Source organism: Erythrolamprus reginae, chromosome 1 (assembly GCF_031021105.1).
Source record: "Erythrolamprus reginae isolate rEryReg1 chromosome 1, rEryReg1.hap1, whole genome shotgun sequence".
NCBI lineage: Eukaryota > Metazoa > Chordata > Lepidosauria > Squamata > Dipsadidae > Erythrolamprus > Erythrolamprus reginae.
Genome location: NC_091950.1, coordinates 313,840,701 through 313,868,285, shown reverse-complemented (window position 1 = coordinate 313,868,285; position 27,585 = coordinate 313,840,701). Strand labels below are relative to the sequence as shown.

Genomic DNA, 27,585 nt, shown 5'->3' with positions numbered 1-27,585 from the left:
CCCACCTAGTAGACAGAAAAATACAGACATAAATACTATACTGTGTAGTATTAACTGAGAATTGTCAATTCCAACTGAAACTAATTCTTACGATTCTTCCCAAATAAATGTCCACATATGTCCACATGAATGGAAATGTTTATGGATATTTGCCATTTGGCATATATTTCAGCTCACCAGATCTGGGCTGCCAAGATCTATCTGCTTGGACATTTGCAACCCAGAACTGATAGCCCTACAATTTCAACCATTCTCTCCTGCAATGAGAAACCACCCTTACTTTCAAAAAGGCATTCTGTAAACCAGAGGTGGGTTCCTCCCAGTTTGCACCGGTTCTACAGAACTGGCAGTAACCCGGTGGTGACGTCACCCAGAGCTGATTCTGTTGGTGCCAGTCCATGGATGCCACCATATTTTGGGGGGATTTTTTTGGGTGGAGAGAATTTTTTGCTTGTTTTTGCTTCTGTACATGCACACGCCACCTTGTTTTTGGCCTTTGAAAATTATTATTATTTGCTTGGTTTTGGCACTGTGCATGCACACGTGTGCAGCCACGCAGTGCACAATGTGTGTGAAGCCGCCCAGTGTGGGAGGAAGAGAACCTGCATCGAGGTAAGTTAGAACCCACCCCTGCTTTAAACACACATAATTCCTTTCTTTCTTCTATCTTTAGCCACACAAGAAGAGGAGAAAAACAAGATGGAGATAATAAGAGTAAAATGGGGTTTCTCAATGTGGGCACTTTGAAGATGTGTGGATTCCAACTCCCAGAATTCTCTAGATCAGTATTTGCCAAACTTGGCAACTTGGAGATATCTGGACTTCAACTCCCAGAATTCCCCAGCCAGCATTCGCTGGCTGGGGAATTCTGAGAGTTGAAGTCCAACTATCTTCAAATTGCCAAGGCTGGGAAACACTGCTCTAGACAACATGCCTGCTGGCTGGGTAATTCTGGGAGTTGAACTCCACATATCTTCAAACTTCCCAGTTAAAAAACACTGAGTAAGGTGTAAGAGAAAATGATATCTGTCCTGAGAAGAAAGAGAAAGAGGAAAAGCTAAATTGGAGGGCCTGAAAATGAAGGGAGGATGCAATGGGGGAGAAACAAGACATTTGTCTACAAAACATTTGTCAGACCAATTCTTGAATACAGCTCACCTATATGGAATCCACACTGCATAACAGACATTAATACAAGGAGTCCATAAATACTTCACATGTAGAGTCCTCCACTGCTCCTCACACAACAAATTACTCCTCCAGACTTCAATTACTATGTTTAGAAAATTTACAGCTACGCCACCTCCGAACTGATTTAACTGTTGTTCATAAAATCATACATCACAATGTACTCCCTGTTAGCGACTACTTCACCTTTAACAACAACAATACAAGAGCATGCAATAGATACAAACTAAATGTAAATCGCTCCAAACTAGACTGCAGAAAATACGATTTCAGCAATAGAGTGATCAACGCCTGGAATTCATTACCGAACTCTGTTGTTTCTTCCCTCAATCCTAAAATCTTCAACCTTAGGTTGTCTACAATAGACATCTCCCCTTTTCTAAGAGGTCTGTAAGGGCTGTGCATAAGTGCACCTTTGTGCCTACCGTTCCTGTCCTAATGTCTTTTTTATCTTTTCTATCTCTACTTTATAACTTATATTATGTTAAACATACTACAATACAATACTATATTTGTGTGACAAATAAAATAAATAAATAAAAATAACTAGAAACAGAAGGAAGCCTTGTTGAAGAGTCCTAGAAAGAAGGTTAAACCCATCAATCAGTTAGCCACACCCAAGGAATGATTAAACCGACAGGCAAAGCTTCAAAGGCATCCAGCAGGGATGTCTTCAACCATTTCCTCCAGGCGTTTCAACAGCTTCAATATTCTTAGGAGCTACTGCCTAGGAATCCTCCCTCCAATTGACAAGTAAGGATAGATGAGGTGAGGTGGGGGATTCCTCATTTTGTGAAGAATTTAGAATTTTCAAAGAATTATGTGTCTCTCCTCCCACCCCCACAGAAATTTAGATAACAAAATACTTCTGAAGCAGGAAAGTTTCGAATTATTGCTGCTCTAATCTTTTCTTTCTCTTATCAAGAGAACATCAGAAAGGAGGTTGAGTGAAGAGGGAGGGCTACGTTTTTGAAGGACAATTTGAGGAAGAATGTCTAAAAGAATTTTATCCCTTCATGTTAAATGAGGACAAATCCAAACCAAAAGCTACTTTACAGTCTTCATGAATGTTGTGTGAGAGTGAAAATAAGAGTGAGTGAGTGATAAATGTCTTGGTCACCATACATTAATGGCTCTGCCGTTGTCAACTGTGCAGTTTTTGACTAAATTCCCACTCAGGTGGCATGTGTTCCTAAGGAAAAAAAAGGTTGCCTTCCTCGCCCTCCAACCAGTGAGCAAAATTTGCCTCAACAATAAATACATCACACAAGAGTCATAATGTGGACATGAAAAATGGCCATTGAAATTTGCTTCAGTCCGTTTTATTCACCACTGGGTTATTCCCCAGTCTAGAGGGCATCAGGGATACTGAGGGCAAAGATCTACTTGGTTTTTTAAATGTGGCATTGTTCATAAAAACCAAGTGGAGCTTTAGTTTTGTTATTGTGGCATCCATTTTTACTTTTTTGACCACAACATTGCTTGTTCTGAGGGAGTCAGATCTGTGATTGACCTACTTTAACATGAGGAAAGTGATTGCTTAAAATAAGTCTATTATTCTATTCCATTCCATTCCATTCCACTCTACTCCTATTCCTATTTTATTCTTCTATTCTAGTCTATTGTTTTCCAGAGCAGCCTGCCACTTGCTTACCAAGCACGAGCCACAAACTAACAAGCTCCCTACTTTGACCTTAATAAATTAATAGTTATCGACTTTCACCTCCCTGGAGGCCTGTACCTCACCATCAAATGGCTTAATGAAGCAAACAGCTTGTGCTACCAAGAACCATTCTCTGTGGATTCCCTATTGTTTGCTTACAAGTGCTTTTCCTCTACTTTAATTGTAGAGCTAAAATATATGCCTCAACAATATGTTATACAAGAGTCACAATGTGGACATGAAAAATGGGCACTGAATTCTGCTCCAGTGCATTCTATTCATCACTGGGTTATCCCCAGTCAAGAGGGCATTAGAGACAGTGAGGACAAAGCTCTACCTGGATTTATTAATGTGGCATCGCTCATAAAAATGAAGTGGAGCTTCAGTTGTGTTATGGTGGCATCCATTTTGACTTTTTTGACCACAAAAAAGAGAAGCGATGGAGGAAGAGTAAGTCTGAATCTGATCGAACACTTGTAAGAGCGTTTATTAAGACTTACAAAGTGCCGCTTAAGGCGGCAAGATGCGCATACCATGCCGCCTTGATTGCATCAGCGGAATCCCGCCCGGCCTCTCTGTTTAGGGTGACCCGCTCCCTTCTTAATCAGGGGGGAGTTGGGGAGCCCTTGCAGAGTAGTGCCGAGGATTTTAACACGTTTTTCTCTGATAAAATCGCTCAGATCCGGGCGGACCTCGACTCCAATTGGAAAACAGAGTCGGCTGACAACGAGTCAGTTGAGGTGACTGGGGCCCGTACTTGTCCACCTGTCTGGGAAGAGTTTGATCTGGTGACACCTGATGAAGTGGACAAGGCCAGTGGAGCTGTGAGTTCCGCCACCTGTCTACTGGATCCGTGTCCCTCCTGGCTGGTTTCGGCCAGCAGAGAGGTGACACGGAGCTGGGTCCAGGAGATTATCAACGCTTCCTTGGGGAGGGGATCCTTTCCATCATCCTATAAAGAGGCGCTCGTGCGCCCCCTCCTCAAGAAGCCTTCCCTGGACCCAGCCGTACTTAATAACTACCGGCCAGTCTCCAACCTTCCCTTTATGGGGAAGGTTGTCGAGAAGGTGGTGGCACTCCAGCTCCAGCGATCCTTGGAAGAAGCCGATTATCTAGGTTCCCAGCAGTCGGGTTTCAGGCCCGGTTACAGCACGGAAACTGCTTTGGTCGCGTTGATGGATGATCTCTGGCGGGCCCGGGACAGGGGTTTATCCTCTGTCCTGATGCTTCTTGACCTCTCAGCGGCTTTCGATACCATCGACCATGGTATCCTTCTGCACCGGCTGGAGGGGTTGGGAGTGGGAGGCACTGTTCTTCAGTGGTTCTCCTCCTACCTCTCCAGTCGGTCGCAGTCGGTGTTAGTGGGGGGTCAGAGGTCGACTCCGAGGTCTCTCTCTTGTGGGGTGCCTCAGGGGTCAGTCCTCTCTCCCCTGCTATTCAATATCTACATGAAACCGCTGGGTGAGATCATCCAAGGGCATGGGGTGAGGTATCATCAGTACGCTGATGATACCCAGCTTTACATCTACACCCCATGCCCAGTCAACGAAGCAGTGGAAGTGATGTGCTGGTGTCTGGAGGCTGTTGGGGCCTGGATGGGTGTCAACAGACTCAAACTCAACCTGGATAAGACGGAGTGGCTGTGGGTTTTGCCTCCCAAGGACAATTCCATCTGTCCTTCCATTACCCTGGGGGGGGAATTATTGACCCCCTCGGAGAGGGTCCGCAACTTGGGCGTCCTCCTCGATCCACAGCTCACATTAGAGAACCATCTTTCAGCTGTGCCGAGGGGGGCGTTTGCCCAGGTTCGCTTGGTGCACCAGTTGCGACCCTATCTGGACCGGGATTCACTGCTCACAGTCACTCATGCCCTCATCACCTCGAGGTTCGACTACTGTAATGCTCTCTACATGGGGCTACCTTTGAAAAGTGTTCGGAAACTTCAGATCGTGCAGAATGCAGCTGTGAGAGCAGTCATGGGCCTACCTAGGTATGCCCATGTTTCACCAACACTCCGCAGTCTGCATTGGTTGCCGATCAACTTCCGGTCACAATTCAAAGTGTTGGTTATGACCTTTAAAGCCCTTCATGGCACTGGACCAGAATATCTCAGAGACCGCCTGCTGCCGCACGAATCCCAGCGACCGATTAGGTCTCACAGAGTGGGCCTTCTCCGTTTCCCGTCAGCTAAACAATGTCGGTTGGCGGGCCCCAGGGGAAGAGCCTTCTCTGTTTGTTTTTTTTAAATAAATTTTTATTGATTTTATAAGTTTACAAAAAACAAACATATAACAGTGCACAGTGCATGTGCCCATCACCAAACAACACACACCCCCCATCACCCCCACCACCCCTATAGGAGGATTCAAAGACTTTTGAATTATTTGTCTATCTATTAATCCTTGGCTCTATCTTGAACGCTTTTTTTTTACTAAAAGAGTGATTGTAGTTTATTTTTCGTATTTACATCACAGATTCTACTTAACATATAATCTTTTACCTTGTTCCATCGCACCATCAGCTTCTCTAGTTTATTCTCATCAAAATTATTTAATCTTATTTCCATAATTTCAAAATGTATGTAATCCACCATGTACCAATACCAATTCTGTAGTGTCCATTTTGTAGAGTCTTTCCATCCTAATACTATCACCGCTTGAGCACTTTCCAATGCTACAGTTTTAATTTCTTTAGATTCTCCTAGTTCCCTATATTTAATTAAGATTGCTGTTTCTTTTGTAATTATCCAATTAATATTTAACATTTTATTAATTTCATTCTGGACTACCTTCCAGAATTTCTGTATTTCTATACATTCCCAGATCATGTGCATAAAGATTCCTTTTTTCTGGCATCCATGCCAGCATTTACCTTTCTCTTTCCCCTGGAAGTATGCAAGTTGTGCAGGTGTATAATACCACTTATGTAAGATTTTTCTTCTCATCTCTTTAACTCTCGTATTTTTAATCTTATATATGTTTACTATTATTTCTTCCATTTCTCTTTCGTCTATTTGTAAGTCATCCTGCCAACATCTTGTTAAACTTTTAACTACCTCTTCTTGCCTCTGCAATAGCATTCTATATATGTTACTGGCTTGTCCTTTACTTTCATTTATCTTTACCCTTATTATTTTTTCCAAGTTATTTTCTTCTCGTAAGAAGGCTTCTTTATTCTCACTTTTATTTAAACATGTACATATTGCATTAATCTGCAACCATTGCTGTTTACCGATCAGCCATTCCAATCTAGTTCTACTAACTCTTCCATCTTTCTCATATAGCTGTTCCATTCTCATTACCCCTTTACTATTTAATATTTTAATGATTCTAATTAAATTAGCCTCATCCCCTATATTCAGTGCATGCAACGTTGATAGCTTGGATAACTTTATTCCACTTGTCCTCTGCCATTTAAGCCATATTTCTAAACATGCTTTAAAAGAATCACTTAGGGTACTGATTTCAATTCTATTCCAACTTTTAAATAATAATTCTTTATTATTTATATTATTAATTTCTCTTTCTAATTCTACCCATTTCTTTCCCCCCCCCATAACTGTAGCTCGATTAACCTTTCAATTTGAAATGCATTTCTATATATTACTAGAGATGGGCTTCCCCAACCTCCTTCTTTTTCTTGTGCATACTGCCAATGCTTCCTTATTCTAGATTTTTTCTCTCCTTCAATCCAAAAGTTTAGTCTATTATCCCATTCTCTTAATTTTGCCTCAGGAAAACTGCCCGGTAAAACTTGAAACAAATACATCATCTTTGGTATTATCATCATCTTAAGGGCCCTTATCTTAGCCATTCTTCCTAAATTTTTTCCCTTCCAATTTTTGATCTGCTTCTGGATTTTTTTCCATATTAAGTTATAATTGGCCATTGTTATTTTGGATGGGTTTTTAAATAACCAAATTCCCAAATATTTCATTTTTTTACAACCTAATTTCAATCCTGAGATTTTTTGAATTTCAATTTGCTCTTTGGGGCCAGTATTTAAGCATATTATCTCTGATTTTTCTATGTTAACCTTAAGCCCAGATTGATCTTTAAATTCTTGAAGTAATATCATTATTTTTTTCATCATTTCAATTGGGGTTTCAGACATTACTATAGCATCATCTGCAAATAAGTTTAATTTCAATTCAAGTTCCCCTATTTGATAGCCTCTCCATTCCTTATCATTTCTAATTTTATTTGCTAAGGTCTCGATTGCTAATGCAAATAGCATTGGGGATAATGGGCAACCCTGTTTAGTTCCATTTTGAATTTTAATCATTTCTGTTCTATTGCCATTTACTCTAATTTGAGCTACATTATCCTTATATATTGTTTCTATAACTTTACAAAATTTATTTCCCATATTTAAATCTTTACATAGTTGAAATAGGTATTCGTGATTACCGGTAACTTTATCAAAGGCCTTATAAACATCTAATTTTAAAATGCTTAATTTCCTTTTGGTACTGGTAGCATGATGTAGAACATTAATCAGGTTTCTTATTGGTTCAAAGATTTTCCTTCCTTTCACAAATCCATATTGATCTTCTCCAATTATTTTTGGTAATATATTCTCCACCCTATTTGCCAATATTTTCATAAATATTTTGTAGTCCTGATTTAACAAGCTAATAGGGCGATAGGAACTAGGATCCGTTAAATCACGATCTGGTTTTGGGACTGTTATAATTTCTGACATTTTCCACGTCTGTGGAGTTTCAAAAGTTTCCATTACATTATTAAACAATTTCTCCATATACGGTAATAATTCATTCATATACACTTTATAATATTCAGCTGTAAAACCATCTGGACCAGGAGCTTTAGCAGGTTTCAATCCCTTAATAACTCTAGATATCTCCTCACTTGTAATTTTTGCATTTAACATTTGACTGTCCTCTTTCTTTAATTGCTTTTTAACCTCTGAGGTTTGTGAAACAACATACTCTTTTTTATATAATTCCCCATAAAAGTCTCTCATTATTTTTTCCATTTCTACAGTATTACGTTTTATTAAACCATCCTTATCTTTTAAAGCAGAGATAAAGGATTTCTCTTTTCTTTTTTTTAAATAATGTACCATTTGCTTCATAGATTTCTTGTTCCAGCTTCTAATTCTATGTTTCATAATCATCTTCATTTTATTCCAATTTTCCTCATCAAGTAATTGCAATTGCTTTTTCTTAAATGATAGTAATAAATTCCATTCTCTGTTTCTTGTAATTTTTAAAGTTTCTTGGATTAATTCTATCTCTTTTAATAGATTATTCCTCTTAACATTCCAGGATTTCCTAAGGAAAGCTTCCGTACTAATGCAGTTACCTCTCATCACTGCTTTATGGGGAAGAGCCTTCTCTGTGGCGGCCCCGACCCTCTGGAACCAACTCCCCCCGGAGATTAGAACTGCCCCTACTCTCCTTGCCTTTCGTAAGCTCCTTAAGACCCACCTGTGTCGTCAGGCATGGGAGGGAACTGAGACATCTCCCCCGGGCATATACAATTTATGAATGGTATGTGTGTATGTATGTGTGTTTAGAAAATGGGGTTTTTAAAATGTTTTTAGTAGAAATTTAGATTTGTTATAAATTGTTTTTCACTTTGTTGTGAGCCGCCCCGAGTCTGCAGAGAGGGGCGGCATACAAATCTAAATAAATAATAATAATAAATAATAATAATAACATTGTTTACTTGTTCTGAGAGAGTCAGATCTGGTCTTCTCCAACCATCCTGTGATTCACCCATTTTAACACCAGTAAATATATTGCTTAAATTAAGTCTATTATTCTATTCTATTCTATTCTATTCTATTATTCTATTCTATTCTATTCTGCAGAATGCGGCCGCGAGAGCCATCGTGGGGCTTTCTAGATTCGCCCACATTTCTACAACACTCCGTGGCCTGCACTGGCTGCCGATCAGTTTCCGGTCACAATTCAAAGTGTTGGTAATGACCTTTAAAGCCCTACATGGCATTGGACCAGAATATCTCCGGAACCGCCTTCTACCACACGAATCCCAGCGGCTGATAAGGTCCCACAGAGTTGGCCTTCTCCGGGTCCCATCGACCAAACAATGTCGTTTGGGGGGCCCCAGGGAAAGAGCCTTCTCTGTGGCAGCCCCGGCCCTCTGGAATCAACTCCCCCCGGAGATTAGAACAGCCCCCAGCCTCCTTGTCTTTCGCAAGTTACTCAAGACCCACCTATATCACCAGGCATGGGGGAATTAAGACATCTCCCCCAGGCTTTCTTATATTTTATGTTTGGTATGTATGTGTTGTATGGTTTTTAAATTGTTGGGGTTTTTTAAATATAATTTTAATATTAGATTTGTTCCATTGTTATACTGTTTTTATTATTGTTGTGAGCCGCCCCAAGTCTTCGGAGAGGGGCAGCATACAAATCTAATAAATTGAATATTCTATTCTATTTTATTCCATTCCATTCCATTTTATTCCAGAGCAGCCTACCACTTGTTTACCAAGCATGAGCCGCAAACTAACAAGTTCCCTGCTTCGGCCTTAATAAGTTAATAGTTATCGACTTTCACCTCCCTGGAGACCTGTACCTCACTGTCAAATGGCTTAATGAAGCAAACAGCTTGTGCTACCAAGAACCATTCTCTGTGGATTCCCTATTGTCTGCCTACAAGTGCTTTTCCTCTTCTTTAATTGTAGAGCTAAATAAAATGAACATTCAATTTCCTTGTAATTAATCTTCCCTGGACTGGGATGAGCATTCCAAGACATGGCAGGAGGAGTTGGGGGGAGTGAGAGATTTGCCCCATAGAGCCATCTCCTTTTGTGAGCAGATGCCATGGCATTTCCTCCTAAAAGCTACTGCAAGTAATCTGGGAGGAATGTCTCTAATGTTGTTGAGTATTAGATTTTAAACTTTTATTAATTATAATTATTTCTGCGTCTTCTATTGTGTTCACCTTTTTAGATATCCAATCTATAAATGCAGGACTAGCTGAGAACAACCACACAAAAACACCTGGATTTTGTTTACAAAGTACTGTCTCTGTTGCAGAATGTCCTTTTCTTACTACTTTTTTGGGTTTTTTTTCAAAAATCAAAGTTAAATTCTATTAAGTCTGGCTTTAAATCCATAAAATGAGCTATTTGTTTTGTTCCTATCCTCCATCCTTTCTGGTTTAGACATTCCATTTTTGTTTCCTTTTGTCTTTCTTCCTTTTTATCACTCAGATAACAGGACGAGGTGGAATGTGAAGATGATACAGTGTGGTTTAGTCATTTTGTTAACAATTAAGAAAAAGAAATAACTTAACATTACTCAGTCAATGAGATAGAGTGTACTCTGCATGGCTTAATGTAACTGCACCCAATCCTGCTTAACAGGCTAACTTTGAACGGTTCAATACGGTAAAATCAGGTGAGTGAGAAAAAACTCTTGTGGGTAAATGTGTAATGTACACATTAAGCAATAAAACTGACCTCCAGGTACAATATAATTAATAGAAGTAGCTGAAAAGAAAGACTGCACAATCACAGAACCCTGTGATGAGACTAGCCTCCTACAAACACACAAATGTTTTCATATTCATCTGTGATGTCCTACAGGCGAACCTTTTTTTGGTTCAGGTGCCAATAGGGTGTGCAAGTGTGTGATAGCGCACACGTGCATGCCCACACCCATAATGTAATGCCCTCCCCCTGCACACATGCGCACAACCCCTGCCCTACTCCCCTCCTGGTTCATTGGCACAGGCCTCACTGAAACCTCCAGACTTCTGGTAGGCACATTTTTTACCACTCCTGAAGCCTGGGGATGGCAAAATCAGCCAAGCAGGCCAACCAGAGAGTGAAAACGGCTGAAAAGAAGCCTGAAAAACAGCTGGCCAAGGTGCGCATGTGCACTGGAGCTGACATAGGGCAATGCCTCACGTGCCCTCAGATATAGCTCTGCGTGCAACCTGTGGCATGCACGCCATAGGTTCGCCATCACTTGTCAGGGTATAATAATAGAATGTGCATTGATTTATAATACGTGAGGGAAACAGCTCATGCCGATCTCTATAATAGATACAGTGATACCTTGTCTTACAAACTTAATTGGTTCCAGGACAAGGTTCTTACGGTGAAAAGTTTGTAAGATGAAACAATGTTTCCTATAGGAATCAATGGAAAAGTGATTAATGCGTGCAAGCCCAAAATTCACCCCTTTTGCCAGCCGAAGCGCCCATTTTTGCACTGCTGGGATTCACCTGAGGCTCCCCTCCATGGGAAAACCCACCTCCTGACTTCTGTGTTTTTGTGATGCTGCAGGGGAATACCAGCAGGAGAATCCCAGCATCACAAAAACGAGCGCTTCGCTGGCAACGGAAGTCCGGAGGTGGGGTTTCCCAGCGAAGGGAGCATCAGTGAAATCGCAGCATCGCAAAAACATCGAAGTCCTCGAAACCCCACCTCCAGATCTCTGTGTTTTTGCGATGCTGCAATTTCACAGAGGGACCCCTCACTGGAAAACCCCACTTCCGGATTTCCATTGCCAGAGAAGCACCCGTTTTTGCACTGCTGGGATTCCCCTGCAGCATCACAAAACCACAGAAGTCCGGAGATGGGGTTTCCCATGGAGGGGAGCCTCAGGGGAATCCCTGCAGTGCAAAAACGGGTGTTTCGCTGGCAACGGAAGTGCAGAGGTGGGGCATCCCAGTGGCGGCGGTGGGTTTGTAAGGTGAAAATAGTTTGTAAGAAGAGGCAAAAAAATCTTAAACCCCGGGTTTGTATCTCAAAAAGTTTGTATGACGAGATATCACTGTATTATTGTCAGGTTACCCAAAGGTAGCCAGGCTAGATTAGCTGACACAATACAGAATGTCAGTGTTTAACAACTGTAATTAATTGGCATCAATTTAAGAAAGTGCAACAGCTCTGCCATTTCATTCTAGTGGGGGAAAAAGTTTCCACAGATTCTGAATTCATTTATCCAATATTCTTTAACAGCAGACTAATTTTTGATCATAGACTAATAACATTATTCTTTTCTGGCATCATCTGGCAACACAGGAAAGATGAGGATCTAAAGAGTAAAAAAGAGCCAAACAACAACAGAAAGAGCTAATGAGAACCCCATGATTCAAGACTAGAAAAAATAGGAGTGGTATACATATAAAAACATTCCATTTATCCTCACTGGTGAAGGAAATAAACAGGACAGGAGGCCATTAGACCAAGGAATTGCAGGATCTGCTGTATGGTATTATTTTAGCATTTCTTCTAGGTTTAATCTCTAAATTTATAAGGATTGGAAAAGGTACCACCACAGTTCTGTTGTTCTCTCAAATCTACTTTTACTATTTATCCTGCCAGGGGCCAGCAAAACTATGGCTAATAAGAACTATGATAATACTGCAGTGGATGGGGCCAAAACAGCAAACCTAAATTTTGCAGACAGTGCCTGTGGGTCTGAATATTTTGATTTCCACTTCAAAGATCCGCAAATGAGCATCTGGATACAAAAACGCCCAACGTCCAAGAAAATAAATGGTAGTGTTCCAGAAAATAGAAACTTTTTTAAAAAAAAATGAAAATGTCAATGTTCAAACCACATGATCAGACTATATATATATATATGTGTGTGTGTGTGTGTGTGTGTGTGTGTGTGTATATATATATATATATATATATGTTTTCGTAAATTTTCACGGGTATATGTATGTAGATTGTTCTGAGTTCGGGTTTTGCCCTGTGTAATGTTTTGCATGTCTATGCGACGTTTCGGTAAAATCACATTTACCATCATCAGGCTGGAGTTCCAATCTCTGTGTTTTTGTATATATATATACATCTACGAAAACAAATATACACATACATACATACATACATACATACATACATACATTCATATACTGTATATACATACATACAGTGGTACCTCTACTTAAGAACTTAATTCGTTACGTGGCCAGGTTCTTAAGTAGAAAAGTTTGTAAGTAGAAGCAATTTTTCCCATAAGAATCAATGTAAAAGCAAATAATGCGTGCAACCCCATTAGGAAAGAAATAAAAACTCAGAATTTCGCTGGGAGGAGGAAGAAGAGGAGGAGGACAGTCGCTGCCAAAGGAAGGGGAGGGGAATCAAAAAAATCCAAAACTTTAAGGCTTAAAAAAGAGGGACTCTGAGGCAGCGAGGAGCACGCGCTTCCCATTCCCCCGGCGCGAGGCTACCTCCCATACCCTGCACCACAGAGAAAAACACAGGGAGAATGGCAGGAAACTGGCCGGGCCTTCGTGCCTTCTCAAATTTCTTGGCAAATTTTTTCGGGCTCGGGTTTTTAAGTAGAAAATGGTTCTTATGAAGAGGCAAAAAAATATTGAACACCCGGTTCATATCTAGATCAATTCAACTAGATCAATGGTAAAAAATATGGCACACCAATTACAAAATTACAAAATCCACTTCATACAAAGAAAACGCAGTTAAAATGTTTTATAGGTGGCATATACCACCAGCAAGGCTAGCTAAAATGTACACCAATCTTAAACCCAACTGTTGGAAATGTGGAGAGAAATATGGCTCATATTTTCACATGTGGTGGACCTGTAGACAAGTAAAAGGAATCTGGTTGAAACTTCAAAAATGGATAAAAGAAATAACTGAGATTGAATTAGAACTGAAACCGGAAATATTTTTGCTTGGCATTATTGAAAACCAAATGAAAAAGGAACAGTATTGTCTTATACAACATTTAATAATGGCAACAAGAATAACTATAGCTCAATTCTGCAAAAATGAAGCTATGCCAAATGAACGAAACTTAATAAAAGAAATGTTGGACTGTGCCGAATCAGATAAGCTCACAATGGAGCTAAAAGAACAAGACAATTCAAAATACTATAGAATTTGGAATGATTTTTACACATGGTTGAACAAAAAAACAACCACTAGTAGTACTGCGTAACAACAAAATGGTATGAATACAAACTACTAAAGAATTAAATAAATTTCTCTGTTTAGTTAATGAAATATATGTTTTCAAATTGTAAAACAAAAACAAAAAATTAGAAATTATATGACAAGGATCAAACCATTGGTTAGAATACTGCTAAATTTAAAATAAGGAGGCTGTCAAGTGAGCCAGCCTCAGGAGGGGTGAGGAGACATACTACATTCACGTCTTTTAATTTTTTGTCTGTATTGTACGGTAAGTTGTTATTGTTTATTTGTTTAATTGTTTATATGTAAATAAAAATCATTTTTTTAAAAAATAGAAAAGTTCTTAAGTAGAGGCGTTCTTAAGTAGAGGTACCATTGTAAATATATATATATACATATATTTATATCGGGAATTCTACTTAATCCTGAAATTTTGAAAAACACGATACTCTGATTAAAGTTACAGAGTATGTGTTTCACATGCTTTGGATTCCAGCCACATAGAAGCCTCTGAGACTAACTGTGTCCCCTGTTCATGTATTTTTCTTACTGCTTGTATTTTTTTTCACTTTGCTCACCTTGAAATATTAATATGCAATAATATTAAGTAAGTATACAAATTTATGTAGGTATACAAATATGTAATTACAGTAGTGTTAACAATACTTGCTGCAAATTTTAATGTGAAATAATTTTGAACTTTTCAAGCTGTAAGCATTACCAGTTTGTCATCGCTGCCAATGCTTAGCACTCCATGTCTCTAAGCTGACTCAGGGCACGCAGGCTTGTTCCAGTTTTTCTTTCCTAAGAAGACTTTACACAACCAATGGTAGAGGGCATCCTGCTTGAGTAGGGGGTTGGACTAGAAGACCTAAAAGGACCCTTCCAACTCTAATTTTTAAAAAAGCTCTATAAATCCTGGACTTCCAAGCCTACTGATGCCTATTTGTGTTTGCACTGAACTGTTTTGGCTATAGAGAGATCCACTTTTTGAGACTATTAAAAATACTAAATTAATAATGGCTGCTAATATGAAATTGTGGGCCTTTACAGTACATAAAAGGATCATTTTATTTTTATTCCAATTTCCAGCAGAAAGTGCAGCATGAATCTGTTTTGATACTTGAGGTCAGACTAGCGATGATCATTAGGAACAGATTTTATATTCCTGATTTATATCGTTCCATTTATTGGGCCAAAAACATCTTTCTTCCTGAGGGAAGAAAGTTCAAAACTTTAAGGCTGGTCAAGGATTTTATCATACTGTAAATCAACACGATTACCTATTCCAAGATATTTACAGGCTGCTTTTCCAAACCAGCTGTGCTTCCTCCTGATTTCTTGACCTCTTTCCAGCAAGAAAAACAAATCAATAAAAGACAACTTCAAACATAAGACCTCAGTGAGGTAATAGTTCAGCTCTGAATCTTATTTTTAAAAAGCAAACCAGAAGATACAGTAGGAAGTTCCTGTAGGGAAGAAAAAAGAACACCAAAGCTTGACAAAAGAGAAGGGTAAGAAAACACATACATCCCACACACAAATCTTCAGCATTTTCAGGCTGCGATTGAAAATAAGCTGAAATGAGACAAAGTTAGAGTTTATTTCTCAATCTAGAGCAGTGTTTTTCCAACCTTGACAACTTGAAGATATCTGGACTTCAACTCCCAGAATCCCACAGCCAGCATTTGCTGGCTGGGGAATTCTGGGAGTTGAAGTCCAGATATCTTCAAGTTGCCATGGTCGGGAAACACTGCTCTAGAGGATAAAAAAGAGAAGAAGGATGCCTGAAATGTGCAGTGAAGGTGCCAAGGGTTTGAAAGCAGTTCTTCAGACAGAGAGGAGTTGCAACCCAAACATGTCACGGAAGGAGATACAGTTGTTTGAGGCAGAAGGAGCTAAGAGAAATACAAGCAACAGCTTCTGTATTGGGCAAACCTGTTGCTATGGCTACCTATCTTACCAAATTTCAGACAACCCAGAGCTTGTCTGGAATCACAATTCATGCTGTTTTCATGGGATAACTGTATCAATATGTACAAAAGCTATTTAAAAGAACATCCCAAGAAAGAAAGAAAGAAAGAAAGAAAGAAAGAAAGAAAGAAAGAAAGAAAGAAAGAAAGAAAGAAGGAAGGAAGGAAGGAAGGAAGGAAGGAAAGAAAGAAAATAAAAGACAAACAGAAAGAAAGAAAGGACAGAAAAATAAATATAGAAGGACAGAAAGACAGAAAGACAGAAAGAAAGAAAGAAAGAAAGAAAGAAAGGAAAGAGAGACAGACAGACAGAAAGAAAGGAAAGACAGACAGAAAGAAAGAAAGAAAAGAAAGAAAGGACAGAAATAAAGATAGAAAGACAAAAAGACAGACAGACAGACAGAAAGAGAGAGAGAAAGAAAGAAAGGAGAGATAGAAAGAAAGGACAGAAATAAAGGTAGAAAGAAAGGCAGAAAGACAGAGAGAGACAGACAGACAGAGAGAGAGAAAGAAAGAAAGAAAGAAAGAATCTTCATCCATTGTATCATTACATAAAGTTGAATTAAAACATCCATAGTCCCGGCCAGTGGGATGAGTGGGGGGAACCAAGTGAAAGGAAAGGTCCACGCACTGTTCTGAAGTATTTAACAAAAGCTTAAAAGAGATTATATTTAAATTAGAGACACATGATCAAAAGATGCAGCTTCCAGCATCAATACTGATGCTGTAATTCATGCCAAGTGAGACAATTATCCTCCTATTCCTAATGGATATCATTGTCCTATTACCTTGAAGTTGCAAATATAAGTGCAGTTAGGACAGAAAAAAATTACAATTGGTGCCCTATACAAAATTGGGGAGAGGTACTTTTAGCGAACTTTTACTCCACAGCAAAACTATCCCGAAGGATTTTCTGATCGTAATCGCCTCTTCCTTTGGAGATAGATGAGGAGGGATAATAAATCATTCAGTATAGATCTGCCTGTACTGCTGTCCCTCCTATAAGATCCAGTATTTCCTTGTCAAATTCATTTCATTCAGTCCTGATTTTCAACTGTTCACTCATTCACTGACAGTGCTGCTCACTGGTTGATTATGCTTGCCCTCAACCTCACTCTCATCATTATAAGCCCACCTATACATATAAAGAAAGCCAGACCAGTGTTTCAGAATCTCAAATCAGAGCTTATCACAAAATCCATCAAATTTTCAAATTGCCGCCAAATCATTCCAAAGCGATTCAAGGGCATCTGATGTGATTCAACTAGAATATATTAAACTACATGAAAACAAACCATGTTTCACTCCTTCAGGGCTCGTAAAACCCTATTCTGTCGCCAGTGGTTGCCTTCTTTTCATCTGTGTGTGCAAAACTGTACTAGAGTGTGTGTGTGTGTGTGTGTGCGTATATACTCAAAAAAATAAAGGGAACACTCAAATAACACAACTGAATGAATGAATGAATCTGAAATATTCTCATTGAATACTTTGTTCTGTACAAAGTTGAATGTACACAACAGCATGTGAAATGGACAGTCAATCAGTGTTGCTTCCTAAGTGGACAGTTTGATTTCACAGAAGTTTGATTTACTTGGAGTTATTTTGTGTAGTTTAAGTGTTCTCTTTATTTTTTTTGAGCAGTGTATATAATGTTTCTCTTTTTTGTTCATCATGTACTTCATTTATTTTAAACCTGGGAATCATTATTATTAAAATTACATTCATAATTAATAATCTTAATATATTATTCTAATTTAATGTTTCTCCTATCTGTATCTTACATCTTTTTATGCTCTCTTTTGCTCTGTGGCCTTCAGTAAGGCACTGAAAGGCTGTTGAAACTATTGTGGTTTAAAAAAAAACAGATCTAAGAAAGTACAGAGCAATCAGCTTCAATACCTGGGAAGTTCCTGAAAAGATAATGAAACAGCAGATCTGTTCTAGACACCTAGAAGCAAGCAAAGTTATAACCAGAAGCCAATTTGGGTTGTCAAAAACAGACCATGTCAAACAAATTTTATTTCATTCTCTGACAAAATGATTGAATTATTTATTTCTGTTATTTATTTATGGGATTTATCTGCTGCCCAACACCAGTTGGACACTGGAGTTGTGCACCAACAAAATGCTGAGGACTAGGATTTCAGTAAGGCATTTAACAATGTAGATTACCATTACTGCCGCACGAATCCCAGCGACCAGTTAGGTCTCACAGAGTTGGCCTTCTCCGGGTCCTGTCAACTAAACAATGTCATTTGGCAGGACCCAGGGGAAGAGCCTTCTCTGTGGCGGCCCCGACCCTTTGGAACCAACTCCCCCCAAGATATCAGAGATGCCCCCACCCTCCTCGCCTTTCGTAAGCTCCTTAAAACCCACCTCTGTCATCAGGCATGGGGGAATTGAGACTTTCCCTTCCCCCTAGGCTTATAAAATTTATGCATGGTATGTCTGTATGTATGATTGGTTTCTTAAATTGGGGTTTTTAAATTAACTTAAATATTAGATTTGTTTACATTGTATTATTATTGTTGTTAGCCGCCCCGAGTCTACGGAGAGGGGCGGCATACAAATCTGATTAATAAATAATAAATAAATAAATACTTCAGGGGTCTCAAACTCACGGCCCACAGGCCAACTGTGGCCCATGGGACAATAGTTTGCAGCCCCTACCTCAATATCAAAGTTTAATGTTAGTGCAGCCCGAGTTTGATACGAATGGCACTTTTCTGTGTTGTGTGCAGAGCTGAATGAACCTACCAATCATGGTGGGGTATATTGCTCTTGAAGGCAGGACATCAGCCAGGCATATTGCGAATATCCCCGGGCTCAGAAGTGGAGGCGGAAATTGCTACTCAGCAGGACAGAAAAAAAGTGGAAAAGACGCATCGGCTAAAGTTTAGCCGCTAAACACTGAAACAGTGACACCAAGTGGAATTATATATTACACAGCCCCAAACATGTCTTTTTCAAAGCCTGCAGTGAAGAGAAAGGTTGGTGATGAGCACAGACAATTTCAGGAAAAGTGGGAAGTGCAACATTTCTTTGTTGAGCACAGGGGCATCCCGACGAGTCTTATTTGCACAGAGAAAGTTGCGGTGCACAAAGAATACAATTTGAAACGTCATTACACAACTAGACATGCTGAGGAGTATGCAAAATACCAGGGAGATGAGAGAAGAAATTGGGTTGCTAATCTTAAACCATATCTACTGAGGCAACAAGATTTCTTTAAGAAAGCAACCAAAGAGAATGATGCAGCAGTCAAAGCTAGCTACGTGGTTAGTGAGATTATTGCTAAAGCAGGAAAGCCATTCAAAGAAGGTGAATTTGTAAAAAAAGTGCATATTACAGGCTGAAAGTATTGTCTGTCCAGAAAAGAAAGGTCAGTTTAGCAACATCAGCCTTTCTGCCAACACTGTAGCAGAGCGCATTTCTGACCTGTCAAGTGACATTTATGATCAACTGTGTGAGAAAGTAAAATGTTTCAGTGTATACTCAGTCGCTGTTGATGACACCACAGACATCACCAACACTGCCCAGCTCACAATCTATGTCCATTAAATATTAAAGTACTGTTAATACAGACATTATTACAGAATCTGAATAATAATAATTACATTTCCCTAGTCAGCAACTATATATGGTTTCTTCAGTCTTCTATATCTGCTTTATTATTATTATTATTATTATTATTATTATTATTATTATTATTATTATTATTATTATTATCATTATCATTATCATTATCATTATCATTATCATTTTATTTATTTATTACTGATTGATTTTTTTTCTTATGAAGTTTTCTTAGGAATTATTTTTTAACACAAAATAAGATGAAAAAATGAAGACATTTGATAAAATTGGAATGTTTTTGTAAGAGCTCTTCTTGTGGAAAATCTGATGTGGCCCAACCTCACCCAGACTCTACCTCCAGCGGCACCCGGGTAAATTGAGTTTAAGACCCCTGATCTACTTCTTGGTAAATTACAAAAATTGAGATAGACTGCATCACCTTCAGATGGATTTATAACTGGCTGACCAACCAAGCTTAACATGTAGTCCTTAATAGAACTATATCTACATGGAGGAATGTAAGCAGTGGGGTACCTAAGGGTTTTGTCTTAGGCCTAGTACTCTTCAATCTCTTCATAAATGATTTAGATGTGTGAATTGAAGGGGAACTCAACAATTCTGCAGTTGACACCAAGCTGGCAGGAGTAGACAACACCCCAAAAGATAGGCTCAAGATCCAGAAGGATCTCTACTGACTTGAACACTGGGCCCTATCTTATAAAATAAAATTCAGTGGAGAGAAAAATAAAGTTTTACAGTTAGGCAAGAAAAACCAAATGTACAGGTACATATTAGATGAAACCTGGCTCAATAGCAATAACGGTGAGAGGGATCTTGAAGCCCTAATGAACAATCACTTAAATATGAGTCACTAAAAAGCCAATGCAACCTGAGGTTGTGTTAACAGAGGGATATAATCAAGATCATGTAAAATGTTAGTACTGCTTTATAAAGCCTGGTAAGATCACAGTTGGAATACTGTATCAGGTTTTGGTCACCACATTATAAAAAAAGATATTGAGACTTTGGAAAGAATGCAGAGAAGAGCAACAAAGATGATTTGGGGGCTGAAGGCTAAAACATAGGAAGAACTGTTGTGGGAATTGGGTATGTCTAGTCTAATGAAAAGATGGACCAGGAGTGACATGATAGCAGTGCTGCAATATTTGAGGGGCTGCCACAAAGAATAGGGGGGTCATCCATTTTCCAAAGCACCAGAAGGCAAAGTAGGTGCAATGGATCAAGGACAGAAGCAACTTTCAATTAAGAACAAATTTCCTGACAGTGAGAACAATGAACCAGTGGAATAGTTTGCTTTCAGAAGTTGTGAGCAGTCCATCTGTTGAGGCTTTTAGGAAGAGATTGGAAAGCCATTTGTCTGAAATGGTATACCAGGGTTTGGATTAGAAGACATCCAAGGTCCCTTCCAACTTTGTTATTCTGTTAACTCAATAATAGCTTAGAATTTTATTGTATAGCACTTCTCCAGAAGTTTAATATTTTTTTATTTTTTTTAAATTTTATTTATTGTTAGAATTGAAAGGGACAATGCAGGTCATCAAGTCCAACCCCCTGCCTGAGCAGGAATCCTAAAGCACCCCAGCCAAGTGGCAGTCCAATCTCCTCTTGAAAGTGTCCAGAGTTGGGGAGTTCACAACCTCTGCAGGCAGGTTGTTCCAATGGTTGATCACTCTGACCGTTCTAATCTATTTAATATAGATTAAATTATTTCATTACTCCTTTCTTCCTTCATGTACATTTTCTTCTTTGGTGATTTATAATTTGATACATCATGCTAGACAATGAACTATCTTGTGATGAAAAAATATCGATCAGCCTTGTTCTGATTATTTTATTTATTTAAAACATTTGTACTGTATATATAAAATAATTCTGGGTGGCCAATATTAATTGAGTAAATGATAAAGACGAAAAATTAAAAATCATTTTTAAACCACAAAGGGCCACAACAATCCTATCTCATAACCACAAAGGCTGAGTTCCCCTCTACTCCTGACCCAATGTCTTTCAGAAAACAAGGAGAATAGGGATCACCTGCAATTCACAGGAAGGTTATTCCAAAAAGTAGGTGCAGCTACCGAAAAGTCTCATTGCCTAAATCCCACCAGATGACAACATGAAAAGAAGGACTTGGGAGTGAGTCCATACCATCCAGTCTAGAGGGATGGGTAGATACCCTCAGGAAGAGCCAGGGCCAAAATAAACCTGGCCCTGTGACATACTGGTAGTGCTCAACTTACAACATTCATTCAGGTTTCATAACCAACAGTCAGAAATCACTATGTCAAGTTTCTAAGTAAGCTGAAGATTTTATATAATCAATAATATGTATATTCATTATTTGTGCTAGTATCAGTTATAGTACAAGCAACTATACTGCACATCCAGAAGAATTATAGCTCCCAACCAACCTCATTAAAAATGCAGATATTCTTAAATAAGTAACACTGGCTCATTTAATCGTGTATCACCATTTGATTGTATTTCACATGAAATTTGTTTCAAAATCCAGTTTATATAATAATGGATGCCACTTACCTAGCATGCGAACACATCTGGCATTCTGCTCCGGGCTATCAAATGAGATTTCTCCACACCGCTGGGAAAAAAGAGAACATATTCAATACAAGACTTGAAGGCAGAGACATCTTTAATCCATAGCACATTGCTTTTGTTTTTCACATGAACACTTCATACAATGTTAAGAAACAGATGCCACAATTTTCTTTGTAATAAGAGCATTTATGATTTAAGAAAAACAGATTGGTACCTGGGAATGGTGAAAATAAATGTAGGTTGTTATCAATCATTGCCAAAGATGTGGAATGCCTGTCTTGGTTAATATTGACTGAACATCTTGCTCAATGTAAAGATATTTACTCAGCTTTCTGTCTTGTTTAAGGCAAAGATTATTTACTCAGCTCTCTGTTCTGTTTATCTAAGGTAAAAGTTAATTCAACAGTCTTCCGTTTGTCTAGGGTAAAAGTTAATTAAACACTTTTAGTTAGCAATCACACCTTGATATAATTTGTCTGTATTCTATATGTTATATATTAACCATTTATCCATTGTTACTAAGCTAGCTAAGTTAATCTTTTGTACTTGCATGCACAAGAAATTTATTATAAAAAATAAAGACAAGTTTGAGCAAGGAGGTGTCTGAACACAGAGGTTTTATACCCAGAGAGAGATTTTCCTAGCTTGGAACAGCTCTGCTCAGAAAACCATGTCTCCGTGTCTATGATTCCTACAATAAACTCTCACAAAATTATTCTGAGTTTTAGTAAGTTTTAAACAATAAATTCAAATCTGGAATTATCAGTGGGATTAATTCCCTCGTTTCCTATATAGATGACTACTGATTAGAAAGTCTAATGTGTCCATGTGATATTTTGAGTAGCTACAAGTTTAATAAGATATTTCCTTACAAATATTGTCTGTGTGTGCTGTGGAACTACAATGCATATTAAACTTCTGTTTCCCAAGCAACTTTGCTATCAAGAAATTATGTGACACTGATAGAGAAGTATATGTAAGTTTCCTCAAGTCATTGTGGTCATATATGGTTTGAAATAAGCAACATTGCAGTAATATATTCTGTGGAAACATATGTAAAACAAAGGGATTATAGAACCATAAACCCCTATGATTATATATGAAAGCTGTTATTTGGATGGGTGGGTGGATGGACGGACAGACAGACATGAAATTGCCTTGAACTAATACTTGTGTGAGTGTGAGTATATGCGCGTGCGCGCACACACATACAGAGAAACAGAGCAAGCTTCATATGAAAGAGAAAAAATGTTAAGTTATATGCAATCTGTTAAATTGGTAAGCAAATTTCAGTCCCATCAGTGAAACAATACAAAAATGTCATCATCATTTATCTTGCATACTTGTTTCATCTGTTTCCATGTTAGATTATAGTTTGATTTGAAAGTCCAAAAGCGAGATAGTTACCCTGGAAGGAACATTTTATATAAACAAAAAGCAGTTGATCTATGTGGCAAAACAAATGTTGGAAGTTCTAGGTCTTGGATGATAATGCTCTCTACATGGAGCTACCTTTGAGTGTTCGGAAACTGCAAATTGTGCAGAACGCAGCCACGCGAACGGTCATGGGCCTGCCCAGGCATGCCCATGTCTCTCCAACACTCCATGGTCTGCATTGGCTGCCAATTGGTTCCCGGACTCAATGCAAAGTGTTGGTTATGACCTATAAAGCCCTACATGGCATTGGACCAGATTACTTGCGGGACCGCTTACTGCCACATGAATCCCAGCAACAGAGTCGGCCTTCTCCACGTCCCGTCAACTAGACAATGTCATTTGACAGGACCTAGGGTGTTGTGATTCTGTCTGAGGCTCCTCAGGGAACGGCTGGAAATCTGCCGGCTCCATGCTCAGAGGGGGAGGACGAGGAACAGGAGGAGGAGGAGGACCAGGCAGACAGGGAAGAGGAATGCCAGGACGAAGAGGAGGGAGAACAGCCTGAGACCCCGGGGGGGAGCTCTCCCCAGCGAGTAGCCTGGAATCCTTAGATGAGAACGCACAAGCCATCATCGATATGAGGCAGAGAAGGGCATCCCAACGAAGGGGACAATTAGCCAGGTATTTCCATCCCTAATAGGCAACAGCTGGGTTTGGGTGTGGTTCTCCTCAGACAGGTTGAAAAGGCAGGCCCGCCCTTCCTGTATTGTGCAGAGTTATCTTTTGGGAGTTCTGTGACCTTGCTTCGATCCTTGGTGTCTCTGATTCTGGTTTGTGGCCTCGAAGGCTGAAAACTTGGGGGAGGCGTGGGTTTTATTATCTACAGTGGTGTGTGTGCCAGCAAGAAGCCTGTTGTATTGTCTGGCCATCGTGACTCTTCTGTGAAGCCTCATAGCATTCCAGTTTGTAAGAACAGTTTTTGTTCTCTGTGTTTGTTTTCAAAGATATAAAGTGACTTTGCTTTTTACCAGCGTGTCTGGCTGCTTTTTTCAGTTGGTGTTGAAGTCTGGGGGCACCCAGACAGAACATAGGGGAAGAGCCTTCTCTGTGGGGGCTCCAGCCCTCTGGAATCAGCTCCCCCCGGAGATTGGTACTGCCCCCACTCTCCTCATCTTTCATAGGAGTCTTAAGACCCATTTATGTCGTCAGGCTTGGGCCAATTACATCTTAGTCCCTGGCCAATGAATGATCATATGATTGTTGTACGAATGGGTGTGATTGATTTTTAATTTAATCAGGGATTTCAGATTGCTTTCTATTTTAATTTAATTGGATTGATATTATTGTATTTTATTGTTTTTTCCATATGTTGTAAGCCGCCTCGAGTCTTTGGAGAAGGGCGGGATAGAAATCCAATAAATGAATGAATAATACTGAACTTTTTTCAGACCAATAAGTAGGATAATTTCCTTGGAGATTTTTTTTTGGGGGGGGGGACCCTTAGGAAGTTTTAGGAGTTATGGTTCTTACACTGATGAGATCATTCAGTATTTTCTAAGAATGTAATTTATTTTATTCTGGTTTACCACAGAAGGAAATTGGCTACAAAGTACAACACTGTTTGGTTAAGAAAATCATTTTTTCCTTTCCTTATTTCACAGTATTTAATAAGCCTCCTCATTCGTACTTCTAAAAAAATTTAATAAGAAGAAAATGCCCTGGTATAGAAGACCTACGTTAAAAATAGATACTCAGGATTGAAATGGTGCTAACATATTGTGTACTGCAGAACATAAAAGTTATTTACTTTATGCTTTAAAATGTTGGGCTCAAATACATATAGTGATTTGGAGTACTTTAAAAATTAATATTTAATGGAAACCAAAACTTTTTCTCCTGGATTAATGAATAAATAGAAAAATGTCGTGAAACACAGATGATCCTCATCCTACGCGAAGGCCAACTTGCACATTGTATATATTAGCAGCACAGACTCAGAATTTTACACCGCAAAAATCTATGTTATTCTGATAAAGCCACATCTGCTGTCCTGAACCAAATCTCTAACCATCTTTCTCTTGCTTTAAGAAAATATCTGATCGCACTTTACTGAGATACTGTTTTTTTGCCCAGCGCCACAAATTTAAACAAACTGCACCAACATCTATAAATAACAGAAATTCAACAAGCTGTATACAGTATTATCCAAATCTTCTCTATAAATATTTGTGGGATGCCTCTCTAGCATGTGACCAAATGGGCAATTTATATTGAACAGAAGAGTATTTGTGAAGAACACATTGCACCTCCAGCCTAAGATGTTCTAGCATGAGAAACTATTCATCAAATTTTTATTTTTCTCATTTTCAACATGGTAAACCAGCCCATGGAATTTAGTAACTTAAGTGAAAAGTGAAAATCTGAGAATTGAAAAGTGTAATGCATTCCTAAAAGATTTTCATGAAACCACAAAATAGCAAAAGTGGTATTTTTGCAAGAAGGGAGTTTGCATTTTGCCAATGCTGATTATAATAATTTGAAGGCATTTAGTAATCTCTCTCAATTGTGTCTACTATAAAAGAAGCATATACTGTATGTCTGTTTTCCTGCAAATTGGAATACCAAGTCTACCATACCACTTTGTTTAGTTTAAATGGGAAGGATAACTAAAATTGGGAAAGTCTAGAAAGTGTAGTGTTTTTCTCCAAAATATCACCAGTATCGAGGTTAACTTAATTATCAACTTTTCATTAAAAAAGACTTGCAATGTATGTTTGAATATTCTTATCAGTGTAAAAGAAAATAGAGGTTGCTATATGCAACTCTGTGAGAATGAGTTTTTATTTTTTCTAGCTCTTCTTTTAAAAACAAACAGAAGACAGCATTTACTTCCCCTTTAAACATCCCACGTTTAAATTCTTCAAAGGATGAGGAAAAGACACTTTCAATAATTCAACAGATAAGAATATTTGCTTTGCTCCCCCTGATAACTAAAATGTGTTTGCCAACTAAGTATATTTTTTTAATTTAAAAAAAAAGATCCATTGTAGTTGTGTATGGTCCCAAAAGTTTACAGTAGAATGTTGCTCCCAATTTATACACCTAACCTAAGAGTTAGGTGATACCTTGATACAGTTCTACAGAGGAATCATTCAGCCTGTCATCTGCATCTCTATAATTGTCTGGTTTGGTTCTGCAACCCAACAAGACCGACAATAATAATAATAATAATAATAATAATAATAATAATAATAATAATAATAATAATAAAGACTTCAGGGAATAATCAGAACTGCAGAAAAAAACAATTGCTGCCAACCTGCCTTTCATTGAGGACTTGTATACTGCACGAGTCAAAAAGAGGGCTGCACACCAAGACAACTAGACATAAGAAAAGTTTTTCCCCAAACGCCATCACTCTGCTAAACAATAATTCCCACAACGCTGTCAAACTATTTACTAAGTCTGCACTACTATTACTACTAATTTTTTTCTCATCGTTCCTATCACCTATTTCCTCCCACTTATGACTGTATGGCTGTAACTTGTTGCTTGTATGCTTCAGATTTTTATTAATATTGTTTCTTCATTGCTTATTGACCCCTATGACAATCATTAAATGCTGTACGTCATGATTCTTGACAAATGTATGTTTTCTTTTATGTATACTGGGAGCATATGCACCAAAGACAAATTTCTTGTGTGTACAATCACACTTGGCCAATAAAGAATTCTATTCTATTCTATTCTATTCTATTCTATTCTATGGGCACAAAACCAACTCAGCTAAATCAAGACAAGAAGCCTCTTTGTTCATCTTTGGTTCTTCAGAGTAGCCAACTGAATGTGTGTTTTAAGGTAAAGAATCACTGATAGACTTTCTCTCTGTTCATTTACCCAATTCAGTTCTTATGTCTTCCAAATTAATGTTCATGACAATAAATAATAATAATAATAATAATAATAATAATAATAATAATAATAATAATAATTAGATTTGTATGCCACCCCTCTCCGAGGACTTGGAGCAGCTCACCACAATAATACAATATACAAATCCAATGTTAAAAACAAAAACAGTTTTAAAACCCTTAATTAAAAACAGTCATACAACCCAAAACAAACCATACATAAAATGGGGCAACCAACTATGTCTTCTGGTGATGAATTCTATCAGCTAATGATGCATTGAATAAATAAGTGTCCCCTGTCCCCCCCGCCGCCATTATATGATATGGGATATAAAATATTTTCAGGTGAAAAGTGGCTACCATGCACAAATAGCCCAGCCTCATCTTTAAAAATGAATATAATGTCAGGCGTGTCTCAAAC

General features: G+C 38.5%; 1 protein-coding gene across 1 annotated transcript in view; it reads right to left on the bottom strand.

The window, feature by feature from the left end:
• The window catches only part of PDE7B (phosphodiesterase 7B), a 178,810-nt gene that overhangs the window by 91,892 nt on the left and 59,333 nt on the right, over nt 1–27,585 (bottom strand). The window contains exon 2 of the mRNA XM_070733596.1: nt 21,859–21,919. Coding sequence (XP_070589697.1) covers nt 21,859–21,919 — 61 coding nt within the window. The remainder of the gene's footprint in view (nt 1–21,858; nt 21,920–27,585) is intronic.